Source organism: Sarcophilus harrisii, chromosome 2 (assembly GCF_902635505.1).
Source record: "Sarcophilus harrisii chromosome 2, mSarHar1.11, whole genome shotgun sequence".
NCBI classification, from domain to species: domain Eukaryota; kingdom Metazoa; phylum Chordata; class Mammalia; order Dasyuromorphia; family Dasyuridae; genus Sarcophilus; species Sarcophilus harrisii.
The window spans coordinates 556694132-556711896 of NC_045427.1; the positions used below are offsets into that span (position 1 = coordinate 556694132).

At 45.6% G+C, this 17765-nt stretch overlaps 1 protein-coding gene across 1 annotated transcript in view; it reads left to right on the top strand.

The window, feature by feature from the left end:
• The window catches only part of PAX2 (paired box 2), a 110891-nt gene extending 93356 nt beyond the window's left edge, over positions 1-17535 (top strand). The window contains exons 10-12 of the mRNA XM_031949352.1: positions 11894-11995; positions 14407-14493; positions 14943-17535. Of these exons, the coding sequence (XP_031805212.1) occupies positions 11894-11995; positions 14407-14493; positions 14943-15019 (266 nt within the window). The 3' untranslated portion in view covers positions 15020-17535. The remainder of the gene's footprint in view (positions 1-11893; positions 11996-14406; positions 14494-14942) is intronic.
• Positions 17536-17765: the final 230 nt, after the last annotated feature.

Consider the following 17765-nt stretch of genomic DNA (forward strand, 5'->3'; position numbering starts at 1 on the left):
AGAAAGGAAAGGGAAAGATTCAGGGCTCCATAGACTATCCAAGCCGAGAGTAAACCCAGAGATCATGTAGTCCAAATGTCTTATTTTTTTTTTTTACAAACAATGGAAACTGAGGCTCAGAGTGGAAAAATGACCTGTCCTTGGTCTGCTAGAAGCCTCGCCAAGAAGCCTAGGCAGAGGAAAAAGGGCAGTGGATACTAAAGGTCCAGCAATTGTCCGGCAGGGGAAGGTCCTTTCTTCCCTCAGCTAAACCCTTCTGGGACCAAAGGGTTAAGTGAACCCACCCTACTGACAGCTGAGCAACCCTCTCAGCACCCCCTCCCCAACATCCTCTGGCCCTCCCACTAGGGCAACGGGAAAAGACAAGCCTAATACAGAATTCCATATACAACCGTGAGATGGTTACAGGCAGGGTCCCATGGCAGGTCAGGGGCAAGCCTACGCAGTGGTATTCCGCTCCCACCAGGATTCTCTCCACCCACCCTCCCACTCCCCAGCAATAACTTCAATGTCTTTAAGGCACATTCATCCCCTCACCCCGAGCTGAGGGAGACAGATTTCCTCAGACTTAGTGTCTCTGTCCCTCTCCCCTAACTTAACCTCACTACATTCTTAATGTCTCCAATTCTCTAAGGCCCCACCTCCAGCTCCTCCCCATGAATCCTGAAAGCCTCAATCCCAAGAATTCTTTGTTTCCTGTTGTTAACACCTCCTCCCTTTCCAATGTCCTCACCTTCCCTCTGGTTCCCCCTTCCACCCCCAATAAAACAAACAACCTAACCCCTTCTTAGGGAGGAGAGGGTAATAAAGGTTCTAAGGAGTGTAGAGGTCTCCTGCCCTTGCCTGTGGGCTTAAAACTACTGTCAGAGGAAAGGCATTTCTTCACAGAGATCACCAGTTCCCCCTCCTGCCTTGAGAAGAGAAGGGCAGCTTAGTTGCCACAGGAGCTTGGAAAGATGGAGACAGCTTTTCTGTTGCTATCAGACCAAAGTAGATTTCATCATCCCATCATCCTTCAGTGGCTCCTTTAGTGCCATGGCAGTTGCCCCAGTCAAGACATGGCAACTATGCCAAAGAGTGCCCCTGAGGAGTCCAGTCCCCAGGCTTCAGACTTAAGCAGAGGGGTATTTCCATAGCAAGTGAGTCACTGACAAATAGAACCTGTGCCCTGGACCTCTCTCCCTCTCTGTCTCTCCTTCCCCTCCTTCTTCTGGTCTTCTACCCGCTGATACAGCCCTGAGCAAGAGAGCGACTTGTTGATGAAATAGTAGGGGAGTAAGAAATATAGGCAGCTATTTCAATCTAAGGCCTAGGGAAACAGCCCAAGTTTCACATGCCCTGCAGCCATGTGCTCCACCTCCCCTGCAGCCCTACAGATCTTCCTAGTCTTAAATCCATCCTCATTCCCATCCCTATCCTTTCTTCTCTCCCTATCATGCAATCCCCCCTCCCACGCTCTCCCAAACCCATATCCAAAATCAACCCAAATCCCAATCTCGGGGGCAGCTGATCTCCCCAGGGATGTGCTGCATGGAGTGTACTGTGGTTGAGGGTCAGAGGTAGAGGGAGGTATTAAATATGTTTAGGAGAGATGGAGGAGTCCATATAACTTTTCTTATTTCATCCTCTTCATTTCCCTCCTTCGGAAGGATTACAAGTAGACTAGTCTTGCCATTACTTCCTGATCTTGCTGATTCACTCAGCCTAAAACAGGAGTTCTTACTTTTTTCCTTTTTCCTTAGTATCACAGACCCCTTTGGCAGAATGTCAAAACCTATAGACCCCTTCTGAGAATAATGTTTTTCAAATGCTTAAAAATACACGAGTCTAAAAGATACCAGGTTAAGAACTCCTTGTCTGAAAGAATGAAGCCAGTGTGACTTAGTGACAAATCTAAATCATAGAGTATTTTTAAAGAAATCGATTTCATCATCAAACTAGGCTAACAACGTGTTTTCTAGTCAACGGCCTCTGGGAGCATGTTTTAATGAATAGCTAGGTTTGTAGTTAGCATATTAGCAGTTTGCATGTAAACACAGCTTCTAAAGTGCTGGTGCTGGAAAAGTTTGTACCTTTAAATGTTTTAGACCTTGTCCCTGAGATCTTGTTTATCTCATTAATTTACCTCTCCATAAAGAAAGGCTTTGCTGAGCAAAGGGAAAGCCAATCAGCCTGGGTCTATCTGAACCATCACAACTTCCTAATTAGCGGGGTCCAAATGAATTCTTCCTGGATCTTTTGGAGCCCTGCTCTCGGAAGCTGAGAGATATTTTGGCAGGGTCTGCCCCCCGTTACTCAGGGAGATGGAGAAGTCAGCACCTCCACACCCGTACACCCCATTCTCCATAGCCACTATTGTGGTAGAGGTCCTCCTCCTCTCCCAGGATGACAGGTGACCCCCCCCCCCAATCCTACCAAGGTCCGGAGGAGGTCTGCTCCCTGCTCCAGCCTCTCAGCCCCTTAGAAATCTATTCCTTTCTGCTCATTAATGAAGCCAGAAGCTTAGGGACAAACAGCGGGAACCCTTGTGTTCCTGAGCTCTGGGAGTCAAACCCTGCGCTATTGTCACCTGGGAGAGGGCTTTGGGAGCCTTCAAATTGGAATCCCCTTCTCTTCTCTGGACTGGCAGCTGGGCCGGCAGGCAGGGAGGGAGGAAATCCTGGGGCTGGTCAGAGACGGACCTAATGCGCCAGCAGCTTAAGTGGCCGTTTTCCTTGGGATTAGGGTTTCACTTACACGGAGCGGCTGAAAAACACTCCGCTTTAGGAAGGATTAGAGCTGACAATTCAGTGCTCTCAGAGAACAAAATAAAGCCTGAGAGGAACTGGAAAACCTGGAGTATCAGGAGACTGTGTAAACAGGATTAGCCTCTGCCCACCCAGCATGAGGGGCTTCAGACTGCATAAGTATACCCCAGGAGCCACCCCTGCCCTGAGCCCGGCTTCAGGTTGCAATCACCTTCATCAATGCCAGAGAAGTTTGCATCGTCCTTCGGGTAGCTATTTATGCCTTGCTCCCCAGCCTCATTCTTGTTCCTGACAGGACTCTGAGGAATATTTACTAGGGCTCCCATCACTTGGAAATTGTTATGGCTGCTGTTTGTTCTTTAATTTTGAGGACCACCAAGATCTCAGGGAGGTCCTCTCCCCAATTTATTTATTTACTTAATTGGGGGGGGGGGACTAGGTGTAAAAAGGAAATTTTTTTTTTGCCTCAATTGCTACCTAGACTTAATTACTTGGACCTAAAGAGACCCTCTCATTATGACTGAGTATAGAGTCCATTGATGATTAGGGAAAAGCTATCTTGTAGAATTCTTTCACAGCAGAAGCAAAAACCTTTTATCACCCATTGGCTGGTGGCTTACTCAAGACCTAGACCAAGCAGCTTGATCACTGAGCCCTTTTCTGGGAACTGACCAAATCTTAGGTCACTTCTCAGCTCTGCTTGCTAGTGAAATTCCCTTAGGAACCAGCCTCCACCAAATCCACAGAGAATTAGATTTGAAAACAACTAGTGCTACAAAGAATTGACTCTACTGGCTCCAAAAGGAACAGCATGTAACCCACTGCGATAATCCATGGGAAATCAATCACATGTAACTCAGAGAGTTATATATATGGGGATTAAGTCACATAATATAACTTCCCCCAGGGAATCAGTTATAATTAATCTGCAAGGTAGTGTACCTCACTGATAATTGGACCACCAAATAGTCATACCCACATATTTCATAAAAGCTTTCAAGTAAGAAGTGATAACAATTTACAGTTTTACTAACATCTTTACAACAACTACATAGGGCAGGTAGTTTAAAAAGAATGTAGTCTAGATGATCTCCAAGGTCTTTTCTAGTATAGTCTTAAATGTTGTGATTTTTACAGATGAGGAAACCGAGATTCAGAGACAGGGATTTGTCCAAGGTCCCAAAAAGAGTTAATAGAGAAGCTAGAACTCTAGTCCAGGCCTTTCTGACTCTCCTTTTGTCTTTCTACTAGCATGATCTTTTTATACCAGGAGGTATTTTTTGAGTCTGTTATGTCTAGCACAGGACTAGACAGGAGGATGCAGAATTAGTATAAAATATGGTATAGTAATATATCCTTCAATGAGCTTATAACTGGAGATGAGACCAGAGATTTTAAATTTTTAGAAAATTTGAAAAAACAAGGAGAAGAGAGAAATAGAAATTTAGGGGTGAAATGGACGAATATACTTTATAGTGCCCTCTATAGATGGAAATTGACTTGGTTAGTTCAAGAACATGTATATTATGTATATGTATGTATGTATACATATATAATTAGTTTGATCATAAAATTGTCACTCAGCTTCTTTACCTGTATATTGAGGGGCTTATATATATATATGTGTGTGTGTGTGTAATGATGGTCTTTAAATTTTCCTTTTAAATGATTTTGTTTGCTTACAAATGGATTGTGTATAAATTGGTTGAGCTTTAGAAACTAGACCAGCAATTTTTTTGGTTTTGAAAAGCGATGCTAAAAGTTTATTAGATGTTTATAAGAAACATGCTAAAAGTTCAATGAAAACATTAACATCACAGTAACACAAAGTTACTGTTTTCCTGATTTAGGTCTTCCTATATAAGCATGCCAAGCTGATAGAGAATGAACTCATCATCAGAAAAACAAATGAACAAAAAAGGATTTTTAAAAATCCTTTGTATCAACTCCAATATAACTTTATCCCATTGTACTTTGTCTAATCATGCCTTTCTTTGTGGATCATTTGCACTGTCATTGTCATTACATATTCTGATGTTTCATTTTTCTGTTTTCAATTCTATAGCCATGTTCTAAGTACTAGAGAAGGGACAGTTTAGACAAAACACAAACCCTGCCCTTATGAAGCTTGCAGACTAGTGTGTGTTGGGAATGGGTGGAGGGAGTGGGGATAAAATATACAAACAGATAACTTTAACATACAAGTATTACAAATTCATGGGCTTCTGAAAACAAGCTTGAATTAAAATTACTTCTACCACATGTTCACTGATTTGGTCAGTCCTGAAATATTATATTTCCAGATAGAGATTGATTTCTATATTCTTCAGAAGGTAGAGATATCTACTCAACGAGACAGACATTGTGTAGGTCAAAGACTTCCCCACCACCAAGTTATAGAAGATGCCTAGTTGGCAGGATCTAAGATGGTTTTCTTGGACCGAGCAGCCAAATGTGACCTCTTTCCTACATTACTTAAATAGTTCTCTCTAAAAACAATGTCTGGGTGTTGTTTTAGAATCCAGTCAAATGCAGAATCAGGGCTATCATCACTTACATGTTTGCCTCTGAATCTTGGATCCAGGAGATTTGCAGCAGTTGATTTGATCTGGACCATTTGGTAAGGAATGCCTGACATAAGTGCACTGTCTGATTTGGATGCTGTGATTGCTGAAGGAATTGTCTTTAGAATCTTCAGGGAGTTCTGTATTTGAACTCAGAAGACATCCTCATCTAACACAGCACTCCTTATACTTCTGGGTACTTTAAGATCCTCAACTGTTAGTCTTTCTTGAAGACCATCTTTATTTTTTAGTAAAACTCTCAAAGGACATTACCACTGCACCCCATTGAGTTTTACACCAGTTTCCATGTTACTAATGTATTCTTTGCATTTCACTTGCCGTTTCTCGAAAACAGAAATCCCGGTATGAGTAACATTCACTTGCTTGATAATTCAAGTATAGTTGTTAAAAGAATAGTCTAAACATTGTCTTGCATATAACATGTGGATATTTCTTGGTGATAGACTCTCATGAGGTCTTCCATTTGTTCCCTGCATTTTCAATTGGCAAGAGTAACGTGTCACCATTCCTTCCCTTTTAAGAACATATTTTTTTTGCTGGTGTGTCCTACAGTGCATTGGTTTGTTCCTGTTTCAGTGCTTCCATTAACACACACACACACACACACACACACACACACACAGGTGTGAAGATCACAATCTACAATTCCTTCTCCCCTCACATTTATCCATCCAGTGATAGACACTGTAAAGAGCAAGGCTGTGTTAATTCTTCCTGGCAAAAATTCCAGTACCCATTTATATGATGATCTTAGTAATTTACAACCTTTTCCCCAAGATACTCTCTTCTGTTATTGACAGTGGCAGTTCCAGAAGAATAGACTCCTTTGACAAGAGTTGGGTCAACATATTCCTGATCTTTTAGCATCCCCTGTAAGCAAGGGCATTGACAGTACCACACAACTGCCTGCAGTCTAGGGTGACTTGAAGATACTGAATGAGCAGCTTTGCGAAGAGATCCCATTCATTAACTTATTCCTATATGCAAATATTTATGATGTACTTACTGCGTGCAAAGTCCTGTGATATTTGGGACAGTAGCAATCTCAGATAGAATTCTGAGAAGAGCAGTTTGTACTTTTTGTAATATGGTCCTTCTCTCATACACCCATAAAGAATGGCTTACTGATCCATAGGCCATATCTATATGTAAGATTGTTTGTTTTTCTTTTCTAAAAGCATTTAGAAATTAATTTTTAATTTGATAGTAAATCATTTTACAGATTTATCAAATTTCAGACTAGGAAGGAAAGTCAGAATCAACTAGTTCATTCTCTCTTTTTACAGATAGGAAGCTGAGGCATAGAGAGGGAGAGTGACTTGCCTCAAGTCACATAGCATACTAATGGAAGAGCTACAAGCAGAACCCATGTTTTAATTCTCAATTTAGGATAATTTCTGCTTCATTGCACTATATTTGCAAATCATGATTTTTTTCCTATCAGAGTAACTTTCAGTAAAGGAAAAGTTTGCATATGTTAGAAGTTGATTTTTCAATTTATTCAGAGAGAGACAGAAACAGAGACAGAGAGACAGACACAGAGGCAGAAAGAAATAGTAATTAAGGTTGAATAGATGATTTTGCACAAAACAACAAATTACTAAGAACTGAATTACAATTTACGTAAGTGGGGAAAATACGCTAATGTATTTTTAAAAAATAGGTTCATTAGAGTTCAGATAAAATTTAAACTCTTAAAACCTGTGTTTCTTAATGGAATATGCCTTTTTTTAGTCCCTTTGTAGATCTAAAGGTCACAGGCCCTGGAGGAACCAGGTCCCAATTTCCATTTAACTCCAATAATCTTTAACCAATCCTTACTCCTTTCTGTCCCAACCCTTTTAGACAAGCAGAACAATTCGCTTCTTGTTTCTAAGATCCACAGGAATAAGCAGATGCTACTTTGCCAGAGTGGGCAAGGTTTAAGGGATCAACATTTCCCTATCCTAATTCAGCCACTCTAATCACAATGGGTTGATGAGCAAAGTCATTAAGGTGGTTGAGCTTTAAATCCAGGTTCTGTGTCAGTATTCTTTCCATTACAGCAAACCACTTCTTAGTTGGTCAACAGAATTTCTTGAGTAGATTCAATAACATCATTTTGCAGATGAGGAAACTGAGTCTGAGAGAGATTAAATTACTTCTACAATGTCATACAATGTCCAAATTGGAGACTGAACTCAGGTCCTCCTGACCAAGTCCTACACTCTCAACTGTTCTCCTAGCTGAAACACAAACATACTTTATAGTTTGCAAAGTATTTTCCTCACAGAATGAGGTTTTCTCATCTTACAAATGAGGAAATGGAGGCTCATAAATATTAGGTAATTTGTGGTGAAGCCATATGATCCATCATTGGTAAAGCTGTTGCTTTTTCTACTACAAGACATTTTATCCTTATGACTGGAAAATGTCCTCCAATTTCTACATTGAAATTCAACAAGAGAAAAGAAAGCTACCAAGAAAAGGGCTTCTAGATAGTCCTCCCTTTTGAAAAGTAAATGTGTGTTATGCAGGTCCAAAAACATCTAATACATTTAATTTAATCCAATAAACATATATTAATCACCTAAATGATAGAGAGATACAGCACCTAGATAAGTCAAGGTCTCTGCCCCAGTTTCATATATAATCTTTTTCCCCCCCTGAGGCAATTGGGGTTAAGTGACTTGCCCAGGGTCACACAGCCAGGAAGTGTTAAGTGCCTGAGATCAGATTTGAACTCAGGTCCTCCTGACTTCAGGGCTAGTGGTTTATCCACTGCTCCAACTAGCTGCCCCTTCCATATATAATCTTAAACAGACACATGAATATATAACTATAAGGCAAAATAATAAAAGAGAGATGCAAACATAATGCTTTGTGAGGTCTAAGAAGGGAAGGATGGTGGGCTTTAAATGGTAGGATGTCAATAGGTATGTTTTCAGTAGAGGGAGAAGTTGACAAACGCATAAATGTAGTAAAGCACAATGACTGGCAAATAGAAAACCATTTAAAGACTGCCCATTGATTGATAGAATTTAGAAAGCTCCTTGTGGACAGGGACTGTCTTGCATTTTATTGGTATATGGGATGCTTAATGGGGAGCCCAGCATGTGATAAACTCTTAATAAATTACTGTTCTTTTATTCATTCTTCAAAGCACAGGATATGTGTGAGACAAAGTAATTTGGTTTGTCTGGATTGTAGCGTCATGGAGCTGGCACAAAATGGTGGAAAGTCTGGGATCCCAGGCAAAGAAGTTTGAACATGATATGGTAGCTAATGGAAAGGCATTAAGGAGTTTTGAATAGGAGCGTGAAATTATCAGAAATATACATAAAGAGGATGAGTCTGGAGGTAGTGTTGTTATTGTAATGGTCCAGGTGGGTAACAGTGGGTTTAGAGGAAAAAAAGGATGTAAGTGAGTTACTGAAATAAGATAACTGATGGGACTTGACAATTCTTCTGATGTGAGAGGTGAGAGAAATGGAAGAGTCAAGTGTTAGCCCAACGCTGCAAAGACAGGAAACTGGGAAAACGATGGTGGCAATGACAGAAACAGTGAAGCCAGAAAGAAAGCCAGCCTTAGCACAAACAATGAGCTCAATTTCAGACATGCTAGGTTGGAGGGGTTGATGAGATATCCCGGTGGAAGGCTTTTATAGACAACTGAGGTTGTGGGAAGAGGAGTCAGGTCAGAAATGTCGATTTGGAAGTCACCTGAATGGAGGTGTTAATCCAGCCTGTGGAAGAGATGACCAAGAGAGACAGTGTAGGGAGAATAAAGAAACAGTGGAGGGGCAGTTAGAGAGGTAAGAGAAGCAGGGGAGAGTGATCTCTCTGAAACCAAGGGAGGAGTGAATGTTTAAAATGAGGGGCTGTCAACATCACCAAATACTGTCAAGAGATCAAGAAGAATGAGGACAAAGAAAGGCCACTGGGTCAGTAATAATGAAGTTTCTTATATCCTCAGAGAGAGTAGGTTCAGTCAAAGATAAGGGTTGAGTCAACAGCATTGTTCCAGATTGCTGTTTTTCTTTTTTTTTTTTTTCTAATAGGAATACTGAATATCCTAATTTACAGGAATTTACAGGAATACTGAATATGCTAATACTGAAACAACTTTGCACAAAAATCTTTCTACTGAATATTTTTAAAAATAATTTTCTAAAGATCATATCCAAATATTTATTTGAATATTTTTAGAAATTTGTTTTAAAATTATATAAAATGAGGAATTTCTAAGACTTATGCAATTCATTACTGTACAAAGCTATTAGTATTTTCTTAAATATACTATTCATCATTCTAAAATAAGCAAAACTCACAATTTAATTTTGGGAGGGAGAATATTTATACCTGAAATTCCAACCCACTTTTTTTTTGGCCTTTACATCTAGCACAGGCATAATAATGAGAGAATAATTAAATGTTAAATTGCGTGGTACTGATTACCAGCACAATTAATCAACAGGTATTTATTGAGCACCTGCTATGTACTTATTACTATGGGGAATACAGAAAAAGAAGACATAGTCCCTGCCCTCAAGGATCATGCAATCTACCTGAAGAGGACAAACTATTAATTGCTAAATTGTGTAGGGTAGAGTTCAAATGCTCAAAAAAGAGAGATCAATGAGAACTGGAGAAGTTTAGGAAAACTTCAAGAAAGAGTCAAAACCTTGAGCTGAGCCTTGAAGGATGGAAAGGATTTGAGGAACCAGTGAAAAAAGGGAGCACTTTCATACTAAGTAATGGAAATAACACAAAAGTGATGAGTAGGGAGACAGCTAGAACATCAACCTGATTAGACTGAAAGGAGCATGCTAGAAAGTAATAGAAAAATATCAGTGAAGAAGGGATAGAATCAGGCTATGGAGGGCCTTGAATGGTGGGGAATAGGAAAGCAATTCTTGTTCTTCAGAAGGGATGACATGTTGAAAATAGTAATTATGGACTTTTAATTTTGTAGACTTATGTAGACTAGGTTAGAAGATTTCTCTGGGGTTAGGAGCTCCTTTGGAAGGTTGATGAAGGAATTTAGGTATCAGGTGATCTTAAGATAAACTTGGCATGGTAGCTAGCAGCGGAAGTGAAAGGGAAGGCCTTAATTTAAGAGACATAAAAAGAATTGACAGGACTTAATAGATGTAGGAGACAGAGTATGAATGAAGAGGCAGAGTTGATTCCAGAGTTTCAAATCAGAAAAAAGGGAGATGGTGACAAAATATTGACAAAAAGAGGAAAGTTGGGGGAAGGGGGCAGAGTACTGGTTTGTAGAGAAGGATGACCTAAGTTTTAAACATATTGAGTTAAAGATGCCAAAAAATGTTTTAAAATAATTTTATTAGTCTTGTGATTTCATCAGTATTGGGAGCACTTACTTCCATTGGAGATTGTCTCTGTAATCTTGTTTTATATAGTTGCCAGTGAGCACTGAGAGGTTAAGAGGTTGTGACTTGTTCAGGAACATATCACCAATATGTATCAGGAATAGGATTTGAACCCAAATCTTCTGGGGTGAGGTAGTGTGGTATAGTAGATAGGGTAACTATGTGATTACATAATTTTCCAAAGAAACACATCCTTTGTCTACATAATCCACTTTGGGGTTCCCTGTGAAGTTTGAGATGAAAGCTAGACAGCATAAATCTATAAAGAACTAGGTTTGCTTGGTTCTAAGAGCCTTTATCAGGGCTTTGCTTCCTGGGATCAGGAGCAGGGAAAGCTCCTAGGAACACCAAGAATGACTCAAATTCAATTAAATGAGACACAAACAAACAACAAAACATCTCCCTCTTGGCCCTGACACCTGCCATAGAGAAACCAGGCAATGTCCATCGTAAGGTTTATGTCCTTCAGGACTCAAGAAGGAATATGGCAGGAGAGGTCAGTATCAGGATGGGGGTGTGGCAGGAAGGTGTATTCCCTGGAACCTTAGGTGTTGGAGAGATTAAAATTGGAAGGGGGGTGGATGTGGTGGTGAGAAGATTGTGATATTACTGGGAAACAGTGGAGGGACCAGGAAATCAAGTCAAGAGGCATATTTGAAGGGCTTACTATAGGGATTTTTAAAAAGACATACTCATTTTGTGTCCTAAAGAAACTCAAATTGTAAAGGCAGAGACAAAATACAAATATTGGAGTTAATCAAATACATACTATATCTAATGTATATATGCATATATATGTGTGTGTTTATATATATCTATGGTAAGTGGAGAAAACATAAGAATAGTGTAATTAATCAAAAAAAATTAACGAAATACAAACTCTATATGTATGTGTATACTGTATATAACATGTATGTGTGGGTATATATATATATATATATATATGTATGTATGTATGTATTTAGGTGGTGATCAAAGTCCCCTTACTCCCAAATCTGCATCCTGTGTTCTCTCTGCAGTCCCCTGAGAAAACATGGTAGCCAAGCACATAAAAGATGCACACATACACAGTGTCACAGATGCTGATGTGCTGCTGTTCCTACTTGATCACCCGGCAGTTTCTTTTTCATAACGTGACCTGGCTGAGAACAACCAGTCCCTCACCCTGTACCTTGTCTCTTTTCAGGTCGTGACATGGCGAGTACCACCCTGCCCGGTTATCCCCCCCATGTTCCCCCCACTGGCCAGGGAAGCTACCCCACCTCTACCCTGGCAGGAATGGTGCCTGGTAGGTGACAAAAGGCCCATCATGGGCTGGGGAGAAGGGGAGGGTTCATGCCTGGGGACACTAAATCAGAGGTGTTCTTCGAGGACGGATCTCCCCGCCCTGCTACATGACTTCTTTCCCAGCTGTCCCCAAAGGGTGGTCCCTTTCTGTGCCTCCCTTCCTCTCCGAGTGGGCTGGATGGAGCCCAGGCTGGGGCAAAGCCCTCGGGGTGTAGTTGCAAGGGTGCCTATCTGCCCCCGACTGCCCCGGGGGGTCACCTCTTCTGTTACCTCATCCTTTTCCTTTCCCCTATCCGTGCCCAGAGGCCACTCAAGGCCCTGGCCAGAGAGCAGGCTAGATACCCAGGCCAAGCTGAGATGGCTTGGAAAAGCCTACCCTGGTTTCCATGGAAACCTGGAGTCAAGCACCACTTCTAGATAAATGTCAGTCACCTAGACAAAGCCACCCTGGCTAACCCCAGCCCCCAGTGAGGAGGCTGGGAAGGGCAGGGCAGAGGGACAACATCCTAGAAGGCGGACTTGGGATCCAGGACATGATCTGGGGTCAGAGGAGGCTCCAGACTCAGGGAGATCAGTCAGAAATACAGCCACCTCCTCCTGGAGATGCCCTGTGCCTCAGTGGGGGAGATGTCACAACCAGCAATTCTCTCAGGGCCAAGTAGATGGGGTGCAGAAGGCAATTTCTCTTGGCTACGACTGCCCCTGTTTTCCTGGGACTGGAGGATGGAGCACTGGAGAACGAGTTGGCTTTTCCAGTTGGTACAACCCACGCTTTAGGAAAACCCTTTTACCAAAATGATGGCCTAGGTCCCCTCTCTTCCACACCCCTTTTTCCTACATGCTGGGGACTTGTAATCTGATTTAGAGGGGCACATCTGTGGTGATGTCTGTCCCAGGCCACACCCTGCAAACATAGGAGGGTACCAAGGGAATTGGGGGCACAGAATATGGAGGAGCTGAGGAAACTGGTGGGACACGAAGAGGGAAATCTCAAGGGAGGAGAGGTGAGATGAGTGAAGAGAGGATGAGGACACTGGTAGGAAGTGGAGAGACCCCCTAGGAGGAGCAAGGGAGCAGGCAGATAAGGGGTAAGGGAGGGTAGGGGGTAAAATGAGTCAGTGGGAGGGAATTAGCCCGGGAGGGGGGGGTAATAGGGAAGTGAGGGAGGGTGAAGGGAGGTGGGGGAGAGAGGCAGGGGAGCCGCAGTGGCAAGAGGGGAGTCGTTAAACAGAATCCAGTGCTGATGAGGAAATTACACTTGTTTCATTAGCGATCGGGGAAGGAGATAGCTCAGTTCCTCTTGGTCACAGTTGAGCTCAGAAGCTCATTATCCTGCTGCACGCATGCTTTCCCTCCTCGTCAATAAACAGGCTTTCCAGTGGCTGCATCCCCCCTCCACCCCCACCCCCACCACCCTAGCTCCCTCTCTGAGAGGGGCTCCTTCTCCTCTACTTAACCTGCGCTGCGGGATCAGTGTAAACAGTCTGGGGTCATCACACAGGAGAAAGGGTGAGAGAAAAACTCAGAGGTCTGGCCTTTCTGAGAGGAGAGAGAGAGGGAGGAGGCAGGGTGACAGCCAGTGCCAGCTCCTGGGCATCATCCCACCCCCACTCCAAGTCTTTGGGGAGCTTGCCCTTCTCTTCAGGGCTGCCAGAGGCCCTAAGCACTGGGCTTCCTTCCCTCGTTAAACCAAAGCAGTGTCCATCTTCTTCCTGTCTCATACTCTCTTCTCCCGTCCCCTGTAGTCCTAGAGAACCAATCTTAACCATATTGTAGTTGGCTCTGCCCACACTGATTTCCTCTGGGCATGACAATGGATAAGAAACAGTTGCTGGGCTTTTTCTGTGTCCGTGGACATAAAACACAGCTATCCCTCCCCACTCCGTTCCAGGCCATTCTCAATAGCACCAATTGTAGGAAAATGGGTTTCTTGCCCACTGGTTCGTTCTTGACAATGCAAGCCAGAAGTCTAGGTTCAATGGATGGTCCAAGCCCTTCAGCTGGATTTGGCCCAGTGAGGATTTCAGGTCCTCCTGCTAATTCCCACTGGGCAGTGCCCTCTCCCCAATAATAAGAGCAGCAGATAGTTCCAGATTTCCCCGCCTTTAAAGGGAATCACTATCAGAAAAGGCAGGAAGCCAGACTTGGTGAGCAGGTACAGCCTTTGGAAATGTTCTTGAAATCCAGACCCCTTTGTGCTGGGACGTCACTCAACAAGCTCCCCCTGGTCTACTCCTGCCCAAGTCATCACCTGCCTCTCCATGCACCTGCATCAAACCAGGGCTGGGTGTCAGAGGCTTTTTGACTCAGACGGCTCAACTGCCCATCCAAATGATGATAATGCTGCTGTGGTTCAAAGTGTCTGCGTCCCTAGGACTCACTCCCTCCGTGTCTCCTCTCCCTTCCCTGCAGGAAGTGAGTTCTCAGGCAACCCCTACAGCCACCCTCAGTACACAACCTACAACGAGGCCTGGAGATTCAGCAACCCGGCCTTACTAAGTGAGTACGGCCGCCAGAATGTCTTGTCTGTCTGCTCGCCGGCCCCATCCTGAATTTTAGCCCCACTCATGTAGGGAATGGGAGATCGTGGGGGGTGGGGGAGAGGTTAGCTCAGACCCCCCACTCAAAGCAGGCTCCTGCTTCGCAGAGACCAGCGAGTCTCCCCCCTTCTTCCCTCCTCCGTCCCAGATGGGCTGGGCAGGGCAGGTAAATCTGAGTACGGGCACTTGGGACTCCCGGGGTTTCAGCAAGCGGGTGATGGACTCGCTGGTCCCTGCGGGCCCGGCGGGCGGAGGATCGGATCTTCCCGACCTAACACCAGAGCCGGCCCGGCCCGCGCTCCCCGCCCGGACCACAGTCCCGGGAGTTTTCGGTTTGAGTTACTTTTCCTTTTTGTTCTCCTGTTTGTCCTCTCATCCAGCCCATTCTTCTCCTGTGTTAACTTCCAGGTTCCCCTTATTATTATAGTGCCACCCCCCGGGGCTCCGCCCCTGCCGCTGCTGCCGCTGCCTATGACCGCCACTAGTTACCGCGGAGACCACATCAAGCTTCAGGCCGACAGCTTCGGCCTGCACATTGTCCCCGTCTGAAGCCCGCCCGCCCGCCGCCGGCCTCTCTCCCGCCGCCGCTCTCGGAGGGGGGTCGGATCCCCGCCACGCCTCGCGACGGGACGGGACGCTACGCCTCCCAGTGGGCCCCTGTCCTCCCCATTTCCCTCTTTCCTCCCCCAGTCTTCCTTTAAATCCGGGACCCGTTGGGACGGGACAGGCTGAGTCTCGGGAGGATCCCGCAGACCCCGCCTTCCGCCCCTCTCCGGCCTCCGCCTCGCCGCCTTCCGCAGCCGCCTCTGGGTCCGCGGGGAGGGCGGCGAAGGGATGCGCCCCAGCCTGGCCAGGCGCCCGCCGCCTCCCCTCTCGTGCGCCACCTCGGGCCGGGGCAGGGTCTGGTGGCCTTGGCCAGGGCGTGGGACGCCCAGCCCAGGACGGGTCTGCTAGCCTGGGCCCGGGCCAAGTCGGGCGGGCTGGACAGCCCCACCCGACCCGACCCGGTCGGGCCCGCCCCGGCCCGCGCCTCCCCCGGCCCGCCCCTGCGGGACCAGAAGGAGAGAGCGGCCCGGTGTTAAGCCGCCTCGCCGGGAAGGCTCGGGAAAGAAAATCCCGAACAAGAGTTATAAACTAAAGGAAGGAACTACCCACCTGACCCCTCGTGCGCTGGGCTCTCTCCCTCCATCCCCAGCCCCGGACGTAAGGGGGAACGTGGTGCAGAATGTCTGCGGAGCCTGAGGCCCGCGAGACTATCTCTGCCGATGGGACACAGGGCAACAGGCCCTTGCGGATAACCCGACTTCAGTCTGGTTCTTTCCTCGTGCCACCAAAACCGCCACACCCTGTACCATCACTCTGCCCCTGTTGCTGCCTGTCGCTGTTTCCTGCCCCAGCCCCCAGGGGCTTCCCGGAGCCCTGGGACACGCCTGACCCCGCATCTCAACGCCTCCCCACTCTCTCTCAGCTTTTACAATCGTGTTCGATCTCAGCTGGGCCGGATCACCCTAAGCAATGGGTCCCAGGCCCGTCCCAGCCCTGTTTCTGGACATAGCCCCTCAAGTCTGGGGCTGGCCAGGTGGAACAGCCCTGGACCAGCCTGGTCCGCTCCTCCTCCCCCCGCGAAGCCAAGCCGTGGGGTTTGAGGTCCAAACCGGGTCAGCCTAGGGCGATCCCTGAGCTCCGGCTGCCTGAGATGGGCCTGGGAGCCAGCAAGACTTCCACTAGCTGTGTCAGTGAGCCTGGGCAGGGACCTCAGATTCTGCAATTATTTAACATTATGGTATTTGCAAAAAAAAAGAAAAAAAAAAAGCCTATGGCTGCTGCTTTATAGAAAGACGGTGTGTGTTGCGTGAAGGCGAATCCTCGTGTATATAAACCCTTCCCATGCCCCTCCCGACCTGGGCCATCCTGTATCGTAGTGACTAAAGCCACCCGCTGCCCGCCTGTAGATAAGCCCTGCTGTCTGTGCTGTGAGAGTCGCCGCTCACTTTGGGGGGGAGGGGGGAGGAGGGAAGAGATGGGGGGAGGGGGTACACAAGATACATACCCAATAAAGCACAGCACGTGGGGGAAGGGCGCGGGGCAGGGGGGGATTTTTTTTTAAGTTGCAAAAAAAAAAAAAAAAAGGTTTGAAAGAAAAGAAATCACTATGCAAAATGACTCCTGTGGACTCCTCTCCTGTGGTTGTTCCCTTTTAAACCATCTCTCTCGGTCCCGTGCTTCCGCCCCGTTTCTCTTTCTGTGTCTCTTTCCTCTAATACTGGCTTCTCCCTCACCATCTCCTCCTACCAGGCTTGACTTACCATCCTTGAGCTCTCAGTCCTGCCTGGCCCCCAGATATGCACCCTCCTGTCTTGGGAAACTGATGGCTTGAGCAGCCCCCCACCCTCCCCCGCTCCGTGCCAGTAACTGTCTTCTAATTTCTTTTTTCCTCCCTCTATCCTTCTCCCTCTCCTTTTTCCTCCTTCCCTGCCTCTTTGCTTTCTTCACTCCTCTACACGCTTTCTCTCTCCACTCTGCTTCTCTTCTCTCTTTTTCTTTCCTCTCTCTCCTCTTTCTTCTGGTCCCTTCCCCAGAGCGGCTGTGCCTGCATGTTTCCTCACCTGTGGATAGTGACGACTCGAAATAACAGAAACAAAGTCAATAAAAAGTGAAAAAAAAAAATTTTTTTTAACTGAAAGAGTCCGGAGCCCGAGCCTCAGGGGGAGGCTTCCTCCAGCCTAACCCACCTGGCGGGTCTCTGAACTTTCTCCCAGAACTTTACCGAGAAAAGTGAGAAAACACAATGGTTTTAATGAACTGTCGGCGCCCCGGGGCGAACCCTGCCCTGAGCCTAGTCAGAACAACTGACTGACAGGGCAGGGACCTGAGCCTGGGAGACTCTGAAAGTCACCCTCAGCCTAGGACTGACCCTTAGCCTCCCTCAGCCTTCCCCAGCTTCCTTCAGCCTCCCTCAGCGCCGGTTCTGTTTGATTCCTTTTGTGCACATGAGAAATAAATAAATAAATAATAAATAAATAAATAATAATAATAATAAATAAAATTTTGTATGTCATTCCCAAGGACTCCTGGCTTCTTTCTCCCAAACTCGGAGGGCCTCTGCGCTCTCTACAAGAACCCCCGACTAGCCCCTCCCACTGACCCCCTTATTCATTAAGCCCCTCATTAACCATAATACTCACTTCTCCCACCTATATCACCTATCACAGTCTCATTGATTCCTTCCCA